We start from the raw sequence: 10,979 nt of genomic DNA on the forward strand, positions 1-10,979 counted from the left end.
ATTTAAAATGCCCGGAAAACAATAATGAATTAATTCCCATCATTAATAAACTACTATAAAGGATGATTGTTATTAGTAGAGACGACATTCAGGTGGCTGGAGAGACAGAGGAAAATGCAAAAAACAGAAGCAGATGGAAACCGATGATTGGCTGTGGCGACCCCTGATGGGAATTAGCCGCAGTGTTGGACAAAGTAATGACATGTATCAATACTGCAATATAGAAATGCTCTGTTACAAAATACAAGTCCAGAATTAAAAATGTACTTGAGTAAAAGTACAAGAGTATTGGCTTCAAAATGTTCTTAAAGTACCAAAAGTAAGAAGAAAGCAGGTTGTAGGCCTACCCTGTGATTTTCTGAGACCTCCTCCTCTGAAACTCCAGCTCGTCCACGGTCCACACGGCTCCCTTCATGTTTTCTACACGAACAAAACACTTGTGCAGGCTGAGGTTGTGACGCACCGCATTCTGAGGAACACACACAACATTCATACATCACAGCATGTGAGCTTATAGATCTGCTATTTTCACTATATTTGAAATCGGGGCTTACTGTATGTAATTCCTTCAAAATGTGAAAGTCATAACTATCCAAAAATACAGATACTCTAGTAAAGTACAAACATTCACTGTGTTCCGTGAATTTGTGTTTGTCACACACAAATTAATTCACGGAACGCAGCGATTACACATCAGCTATGGGGAGTTCCTGGCACAACAAGTTTTCAAATGGGGGTCCGCAGCCCAGTACATATTTATTTGGGGGTTGACATGAATACACTGTCATAACGAACCTTCCAAGTTGCTGCATTTCTTCTGAAATAAGCAAATGTCCGTGTGAACCAGCTGTATATCTCATTGAGGGTCAACTGCATGTCCGACACTTCCATTATAGCCTGAAAGAGATCATACGATTACAACATATTTAATTATTTTCTTAGAGATTATTTTCTAATATTTATTCGTCTATCTATTGCAGTGGTTCCCCAACCTTTTCTGGAGCAGGGCCCACATGAAAATCATCAAAGCAATTTGCAGCCCACCCATCTGACCACTTATTAACGCCACACCACTTAACTTAATGTTCGACGACTACCTTTTTTCAACGACGAAAACGAAATAAGACTAAATATATTAACAATTTCATCAACAAATAAATGGTTGCGCTCGGGCATTGCGCTCTGAGATCAGCTATTTTCCGCATGCAAGTGTAAAATCAGCCATTATAAGACTCCATCAAGGCCTGCCAAAATCAACTGCATATTTTATCGACAAAATCTTGTGATATTTAGTCGACTAAAACTGTTTCAGATGACATACATTTTTTATTTATTTAAAGACTATGGCTAAACTAAATAAAAATGTGCTGTCAAAATGAACACTGAAACATAACGTGACAGAGAGAACAAAAGGGATCTTACCTGTCTAATGAGTGTGGCGTAGGTGAAGGGAGGTCTGATGTCAGCGTTCTTATACAGCTCAAAGGGGGATCCTTTTTCTGTTGAGAATCAGAATCAACATTATTGTTGCATCACAGCTAGGGCCTGTCACGATTACACATTTAAGTTGACGATTAATTGGAACACAAATAATTGCGATTAACGATGTTATTAGCATTGAAAATGGGAACGTTACAATTTCTATTTCTGTTGTACAGTAATAGTTGTAATTTCTGTCTTTGTAATCACAAATTGCACATAGCGGATATGACAAATAACATAAAATAACACATTTAACCCATTTCGACCTCATACCAGATTCTACAAATGTCTTCTAAATCATGATAGTTTTCAGAAAAACATATGTTTCTATATCAATAGAATATATCAATATATCAATCTATTTCATGTCAAGGACCCCCAGAATGATATGTAATTGGCCACCGACCTCCATCTGAAAATATGTTGTTCCAGGGACACCCCCCCCCCCCCCCAGAAGCAAAGATTTGAGTTAAAAACGTTCTCTCTGAAGGAATAAATATTGAAAGATGTGCGTCACATTTTCACGTTAAAAAAAAATGGCAGACCTACAAGTTCATAGCACGGCACTCAGTGCCACGCTATGGAACACCGACACAGACGTGTCGTCGTAAAGAAGTGGGAGAAAACGACAAGAAGAAATCTTCAGCAAAATCTTCAGCAATCTCCACAGGCATAGCCATGTAGTTGTTGTACAAATACATGTGAAGACCATTGTCCAAAACTTGTCAGGTCAAATTAAAAAACGGCAAAAGTAGCAGATCGACAAGCTCAAACGCAAAATATTTTAATTATTTAAACTTTAATTATTAGATTTATTTTCTGGTCTTTCAATTTTACATTTTATTGTAGGTCGTACCTGAGGACATAGGGCAGTGCGAAGGCTGATGACATCTGACGGGCCCCGCATTGCAGGGTGTCCGGGACGGGGATGCTCCTCCAAACCCATGGGATGATACTGACGAGGAGGAGGAAGAGGATGATGGTGGTGGTGGTGGTGGTGGTGGTGGTGGTGCGACAAATGCCAGAGGAGGGCTGGGAGTCTGGACCACGGCTTGAGGACTTGCTGGAGGTAAGCTCAAGGACGCTGCAACAGCAGACACTGTACCCATCTAGATATGCACAGACAGAGTGATCTGAGCTGGGCCAAACAAGAGCTTCATGCGAGTTGGACAGATGAGCTGCCTAGAGAGGCAGTGCTGGTAGAATTACTCCGATTAGTTACAGTAGAAATGTAACCATATGAATCTCAAAAGTGTGTGTTCAAAAGTTGTCTTTTAACAAAAGTATTCACAATTTGTTATTTTTGCTACTTTCTTGCAGAAATTACGCCTCTGTTCAGTTACTTTCCATCACTTCTTTGGAGTGAATAAAATGTAATTTTGTCCAATCTGTATGGTAGACAGGTAGTGGAGAATCCCTTCCAGGACAGGCATCTCCTGCAGGAGACTCTGGCTCAGATCTGAATTTGAACATTCCGTATGAAAGGCGTACGCTCTAACAGCTACACAAAAGTACATTAATACAATTTAACTTCTACAGTCGGGGTGGTTGTATTTGGTCTCCCTGCACATTTTGATCCTGTGTCTAGGTTGGACACGATGTTTGACATAATCCTGTTTCTGGTTTGACCTGAAGGTCAAAATAATTGCTCCCAATGATTTATCTCATCTAATGGATGAGTCTGAAAATGTTTAATTGTATTCTCTGCAGTTGTTTGCTCTTGTGGCCATAAGGACTCTGTTGCTGTTGTTGTTACCAGTCTAAGTGCCCTTATTATACTGTATTTGTGCTGTACTGTTTTTTATTTTTAAGTAATTGTTTTGTCTTATTTTTCTTATATGCTACCACAATATTTTTGCACAAGTGGTTATATGACATTTATATGTACATATTATCCTCTTTTTGGTATGTTCAGTATGGGTGTGTCACATATATATATATATATATATATATATATATATATATATATTCAATAATAATAATTGCTATCCAGACCAAGCAGGCAGGCTCAGTTAGCTCAGTGGTCAAGAAAATGTCAACACTTGTGCAGGAGACCCGGATTAAAATCCGTGGTAGAACAAAAAAGTTAGAGCAGCTTTAATGAAAGTTGGTCAGAAGAACAAGGGGGATATTTAAGATGAGTGTAACAGAGTGATTCGATATGCCTCCTCTGCTGTGATTCCGTTAATATTCCCCAAAGAAGGGAGGCAATCATTGCTAATTAAAGTGTGAAATTGTTTGGTTGAGGGTTGTGAATATTTGCTAGATTAACAAATGATTATCCTTCCCTATTATGATGGCATGTGCGTTGTCTGACACACTGGCTGCCGTCTGGACCTAACAGCTGTGCCACCACTGACCACACAAGTGTAATTTCGAGTTTAAGGGGGATGGCAATTGCCACCCTATCGCATTCACATTTAACCTAAAAATGTTACAGATCTTTTACAGATTAATCTGATTTTATTTAGATATACACTTCTTTCTCTCTGTTTTGGGCATCAACTGTAATGTGAAGTGTGTGTGTGTGTGTGTGTGTGTGTGTGTGTGTGTGTGTGTGTGTGTGTGTGTGTGTGTGTGTGTGTGTGTGTGTGTGTGTGTGTGTGTGTGTGTGTGTGTGTGTGTGTGTGTGTGTGTGTGTGTGTGTGTGTGTGTGTGTGTGTGTGTGTGTGTGTGTGTGTGTGTGTGTGTGTGTGTGTGTGTGTGTGTGTGTGTGTGTGTGTGTGTGTGTGTGTGTGTGTGTGTGTGTGTGTGTGTGTGTGTGTGTGTGTGTGTGTGTGTGTGTGTGTGTGTGTGTGTGTGTGTGTGTGTGTGCTGTACTCACAGGTGCAGAGAGTGACTGTGTTTCCAGAGGCGTGAGGTGAAGGTGAGACAACATGGCCTGCAGACGTTCTCGTTCTTTGGAGAGCTGTTGGAGTAACGAGTCAGTGGCAGTGCCGTGATACAATGAGAGGCGCTTACGGTAGGTTTGAAGGACAACATATCGTGGCCGTGGGACACCAAAATCTAAGTTAAATTATTTCCCCAAAAACACAAGGGGTCAAGTGATTTTTTAGCTTATTTCTGGACACACAGACTATAGCCTACTGCAGAGCCACGCTGTAAAATAATGGGCTATATACACACAGAATAAACTCTTCCTAGTCTTCCTACTTGTGGGCCACTTCTCTACTTCCTTCACAGGTGCTACCGATGATACTAAGGCTCTGATCCATTTAGTGTACAGTGGTACTCCAATTTTTTAATTTCAAGGACCTCCATAACTCTGAGAGCGAACAAATCAAGGTACGGTAGACTTTATTGTCCACAAGGGAAATTTGTCTTGGGCTTTCACCCCAGCTACAGCCACACATAAGACATCAATGACAACAAAAATACATTACAGAGGAAGACACAACATTACACAATTGCACACATGATGTGTAAGGATAATCAGGCCTCACGTAGTTACTGCTGTTTCAAAGCCTCGTTCAGCATCTTAGTTGATGCTGATACAAACGGAACCAAATGGACCATTTGGTTCCATTTGTTCCATTTCATTTGTATACTCTCAGAGTTACACACTCGTATGGGGCCATTTGGAACCCAGTCAATGACACTTTGAGACCCACTGGGGTAGCAGAGTGTTTCCAGTGAGACAACACGCACAATAGCAGCACCCTAACTCTGTTTGACCAGAATGGAACAGATCCTTCTCCATTAGTATCATCGGCGTTCTTTCACAGTAACACCTGTGAAGGAAGTAGGGAGGGAAGGGGGCCCAAGTTCTTTCCAAAACGGCGTGTGTGCATAGGGAGCCCATTGGTACTAATAGGTCCATGCACCAGGTACCCAAATGATCTCCATGCTCACCTGGAGGTGCAGCTGCCGCACCACCTGCATCTGCACCCGATACTGAGCTGTGCTCCTGTCATCCAGAGTGTGCTCGCTCCCCAAATGCCTGACAATACACACACATAACCCCACAATATAGCGTCGCTGTCGGGAAGAAACCTCTTATATCCATATTTAAACTTTTTGTGTGTTTTTTTACCCCTGTAAATTAACTCCCTACTTGGTCATACTACAGTGTCACACAAAAGCATCAAAAGTAGCAGATCCACAAACTGAAACACGACACAAATCTTTTGAGCTATAGATCTGTAGATCTTTTACTTTTTCTATATTTTAATCCTGAAAAGTAACAGTTTTGGACAGTTTTCCACCCGACAGAGACGATATGCATTTATTTTCTATATGAGAGCAAAACCATGAGGCAGACGGTTCCAGGGTCAAGATTTTAAGATGGCCTGGAATTGACTGTCCGGCGACTATAACTGCCTCATCCCAAATACTCCCTATTTTCCTTTTAAAGCATTTTCAGTTATTTCAAATGTAGAGAAAATAGCGGATTTTTGTTTTTAGTATTATACAGTATAGTATATACATATAGTTATTAAAAATAGAGTATATGTTAGTAAATTTGTTGAAAATTACTTGATGAATTGGCTGATGTTTTCACAGACTGACTCGCATCCGGGCCAGTTGCACACACCATGAGAATACAACATGTGTGCAGACGAACAGTCCACTTCAAGAGCACTAAAGGGAAATGAGAAGAGAGGGGTAAGTGGTACTGGCATAATAAAAAACACAATAACAGGAAACAAGAACAAGAATGAAGGTACATTACTGTATATGACTGAGGGCATTTTGTTTTCTGTGAACAACAACCAAACAATCATGACAGAAAGGTGGAGGAGGGCACCGACGGATAAAGGGAAACGTCTTCGCTTTTGATTCAGTACACGCATTCATATTGACTTTTCTTTGCAGGTGCTGGAACTTAAATAAAATAAACAAAAACAAAATGTACCGTCCCAAGGGGATTTACACAGATTCAGTGTAGTCTCCCCCCCACCCATCCCGTCTCTCAAAGATGAAAACACACATTTCTACAGATGACAACTCTTTGAAGTTGTCAAAAAAGAAGAAGAAAATAAGAAGCATTGGAAGTTATTCTAACTATAGTGAGAATAGATAATATTTATGTAAAATATTTGCCTTTTTTTTGCTGGGGGCCCCCTGGAACCCCCTCGAGGAAGGACCTCCTGGGGTCCCCGGACCCCACTTTGAGAACTAGTGGAATAGAACGTAATCGTATACCATTGTGTCTGGTGAGGGGGGGAATGTCTTCCTGATGCCGTAGCTGAGGGGATGGCAGTAAAGGTAGGCTCCACGTGGCTTTCTTCTGTCAGAAGTGCAGTGAGCTCCTTCCATATCTGCTGGCTCTCTGCAATCGTGAGGCTGCCTAAAACACACACACACACACACACACACACACACACACACACACTATATGTAAGAGCGTGTTGTTTGACGTGTAACCTGCATTTATGATCAGGGAAGCAAATTAAAGCAATACATCTCTGTCAGGTGGAAACTGCGGCAATAAAAAAATGTTACTTTTCAGGGTTCAGATTTAAAATGATCAGATCTAAAAGCTCCAATGTGTCTCTTCCACATGTTTCCACAGAAGAAGAAAAAGGAGGTAGACCTGTAGACAGCGTAGGGGAGCACAGCACTGCTCTGTGTGTCCTGAGGAGCTGCTGCTGTTGGAGGAACTGTTGGAACAGCAGCTGCTGTGGAGACAGCTGCAAGGACAGGTAAATACGTTACTGCTGTGGAGACAGCTGCAAGGACAGGTAAACACGTTACTGCTGTGGAGACAGCTGCAAGGACAGGTAAACACGTTACCGACACATTTCACTGCTGTGGAGACAGCTGCAAGGACAGGTAAACACGTTACCGACACATTTCACTCACGTAAAATAACCATTTTATAATCCAATCAGATTAACAGGCCAACGAATGCTGATCATTTAAAAAAAACACTCGATACGGGACTTGGTTGTTTTCAGTCAAAGTAAAAAAGAAAGAAAGAAAAAAGCACACACCTCTTTGACCGTCTTGCCTGGAAACTGTAAAAGCTGCAACTGTAGCTGCTGTTTCTGGTAAAAGTCCTTTAAATGTTGCTGCACAGAAGAGACATCATACAGGTACAGTATCTCCCAGGGACATTTACAGTATGGGTTTATGGAAAGGAAGAACACTGAGTGTTGATGGAGAAGTATAGAGAAAGTCATAAAAGGAGTTATACTCTGTCTTTGTGCACCTAGAAAAGCATTTTCGTCTCTGTCGGGTGGAAACCTAATAAAATTAATGCAAAAGTAAATCTACAAGGTCGAAACGCGTCGCTTCGCACTGCGTTTCAAGCTTGCAGATCTGCTACTTTTGATGGTTTTGTGTGACGTTTGTGTAGTTCAGTGTAGTATAGGATCAGCCAGCGTTAATTTACGGGGAAAAAACACTAAAAGTTAGAATATGGAGATAAGACGTTTGTGCCCGTCAGCAACGAGATGCCAAGAGCGGCGAGCCTTGAGCACAGTGCATGTGGTAAATGTAACGGTACCTGCTGCAGCAGTAGGGCTTGTTGCTGGTGCTGCAACAGAGCCTGCAGTTGAGGAGGAGACAGAAGCTGTTGCATGGCCTGCATGGCCAACACAACCTGAGGGGGGAGAGAGAGAGAGAGAGAGAGTGAGTGAATTGTCATTCAACAGGCATGATTGCTCATTCAGTTTTATTTTCTTTTGTTAATGAACTTATTCAAACCTTTTAAGTTTGTTTTAGAGCGCTTAAATTACGTAGTCTATGGACTTTAATATTTGTTTAGGCCACTAAATGACGACGTAAGACGCTGATCTAAATACAGTGGGCGGCTGGGCACCTCACTTCACACATTATTTATTTGTAATTAATGTCACACAACAGTAGAAAAATAGCCGATCTAAAAGCTCACAACAACACACTATGGGTTTTATATTGAACCTATGAAAAGTATTAAAAAAAACAGCTTGTGACTAAATAATAACTACATTGGATCCATTGGAACACATGCAAACTGTTCTTTTTTCCATTTCCTGGAAAAAACCCATTTTGGACATACATGCCATGGTTTCCATCTGACAGCGACGATATGTTCTTAAAATCTCCTGTTTTTGTGCTCTGTGAAATAGTGTTAGTCACAAGCTGCATCGCTATGTCACAGTCATTTTGTTTTATTACTGCATATAATAATGGTTGTTGTGCAGGCGTATACCGTATTTATATGTGTACTAATGCTCATTCTCTGCATTTATCATGAGCGCACTAAGACACATTCCTGGCAACCTCACATGGAAAGTAAATTACAGAGTCCCTAAAACAGAAGGCAAGTGTCAAATAATAAGCATCACAATGGGAGTGATTGGGACACAATTACAGCGGTGTGTTGTCATCGTATTGTGAACATCATCATGATAGGCTGTGTCACTGACCCTGAATGAGATGGGAGATTGGTTGAACACTTAATTAGCAACACAATTACATGCTTGTTGTGACTCCTAATGGAAGTTTATGGATATTAATGAAGGCAAACACACACAGAATAATAAAACGACAAATAAGATAGGGGCAGTCATACCATGACTGAATTATTCCAAACGTGTCCGTTCAGTATCAAACCGCATCAAATGTGTGACAAAAACCCAAGATGAAATATCTGTGTATTAATTATTAAGTAGAAATATTTGATGAGGAATGCCATATTACTGCTGTCAGGCAGAAACCTTGTATCTCCATGTTTTCTCCTGTATACTGTATGAGTTCTCTACTGATTGGATACCTGAACATGTATTTTCTGTTTACTGAAGAGCAGGAGAGACGGGAGAACCCTATTACTGAACAAACACTCTAATGATACTAATGATTGCTCTAATATAGAGCTAAAGTAATACTTATTTTAACAAAAAACATAGAATATACTCCACCTTTAATTCATATAAGATAGTAACTTCATATGAAAAATGCTGTGGAGGAATAGTGTTTTTAAGAAATACAATTAAGTTAAATATACAGTAAGTCTGCCTCCACTGGGACTCCGACAGCTTCTATAAGAATGTTGTAACTGCATATTTCACAAACATCTGCACGTGCACGACACGTGTTTGTGCAGGAGTAATATCTCAGCTTCTTTCCAGACGGAGACTTGTGGGACCTGCATGTGGTTTTCCCGTCTTGGTCTTCGCAGTCCTTCAGGAGATCAGGACCATACTGTACCTGTCATGGAACTCCCTATCTGCGGCGCAATATAGAACACTGCCATTGTACACTCCAGAATCTACAGTAGTCTAAAATGTTCACTGTGGCTCACTGTGTTAAAGAACATGCTGGTGTTGAAACTGTTCAAACCACTAAGGGTCATTTCTTAACATATGTTTCATGTCAGCCTTGTTAGGAAGAGAAAAGAAATACATGATGAGATGGTCAAATGTCACTCACAGTGGTTATGTTCATTGAAAATGAATCATGCCAGAATATGCTTGAACTCAATACATCACTTCTAGAACCCTTCACTGTGGGGGGTGGGCATACGGTTTTACCTATTTTGGAAACCTAGCCTGTAGGTGCACAAGATGATGTAAACATGCATGACTTCATAGTGAATAAAGTGGAACAAAACTGCCAAAATGAGTCAAAGGTACTAAACGAGGGCTGGTGACCCTGTGCCGTGTACTGTGGCTTGTTTTAGTAATCTCCTAGATTACATTTCCCTTAGATTGACTTGTGACAGACAACCATGAAATTAGGTTGCGGTTGTGCTTATAGTTATTTGCCTTTCTCTAGCTTCTATTTGGCCTGGGTGATCCTGTGGACATTTATTCCTCCTCCTCTTCTGCACCGACCGACTCACCAAACTAATAACGAAGGACAAACAAGAGTTCTGTGTGTCAACTCCCTGGCTGGGTTCAGATCTCATATGAAATCCCTGCCACTGTCAACAGGCTCCAACGGGGTTTGCTTGTGTCCTTCCTGCCTATGGAAGTTGAGATATGCCACATTTCTCGTGACATCTGTTTACTTAAAGCTCGTTCTATTCTATTTCCCCACTTAGGATGGATGGGGGAGGAGGAGCAGGTAGGCAACTGAAAGGATGGAGATGAGGATGGAAGAGGTGGGTGGATGAAGATTACCTGTTTACACTGGAGTCTCTGCCAGCTTTCTGCGCTCACTCCGCCACAGGAGTCCCCATTAGCCGGTGTCTCTCCCGGAGCGCTGTCTGAGTGACTGAGGAGGCTGCTGCTTGCTGCCGGGGTTTGAAGGGCTGAGGTGCTGCTGCGGCTGTGGTTTTGACTTAGCAGAGACTCAGGCATTCCAGCTTCAGGTCCTAACAGAAGACAAACAACCCCCAGGAAACGGTCAGTCAGAGCAGTAAAAGTAGAAATACCACCATGTAGAAATACTCTGTTACAAGTACTGTAAGAGGCCTGTATTAAAAATGTCACTTAAACGTATACAAAAGTATATTGGCATCATATGTACTTAAAGTACCATAGTAAAAGTACTCAGATTTGTCCTTAAAACAATAAATAATAATAGGAGCTCTAGAAACTCATCGCACACAGGTGTGAAAGTGGTAA

General features: G+C 41.2%; 1 protein-coding gene across 1 annotated transcript; it reads right to left on the reverse strand.

Moving 5' to 3' along the window:
- Positions 1 to 343: 343 nt before the first annotated feature.
- LOC308314487 (forkhead box protein P4-like) lies at positions 344 to 10,712 on the reverse strand (the record flags this gene model as incomplete). Its single annotated transcript, XM_080762118.1, has 9 exons — positions 344 to 469; positions 796 to 897; positions 1,423 to 1,499; positions 4,303 to 4,390; positions 5,335 to 5,422; positions 5,959 to 6,063; positions 7,027 to 7,115; positions 7,934 to 8,029; positions 10,533 to 10,712. The coding sequence occupies 9 exons, from the start codon at positions 10,710 to 10,712 to the stop codon at positions 344 to 346; spliced, it is 951 nt and encodes a 316-aa protein (XP_080618244.1).
- Positions 10,713 to 10,979: the final 267 nt, after the last annotated feature.

The sequence above is a fragment of the Protomyctophum bolini genome (genome assembly GCF_963924005.1).
Source record: "Protomyctophum bolini genome assembly, chromosome: 4".
NCBI lineage: Eukaryota > Metazoa > Chordata > Actinopteri > Myctophiformes > Myctophidae > Protomyctophum > Protomyctophum bolini.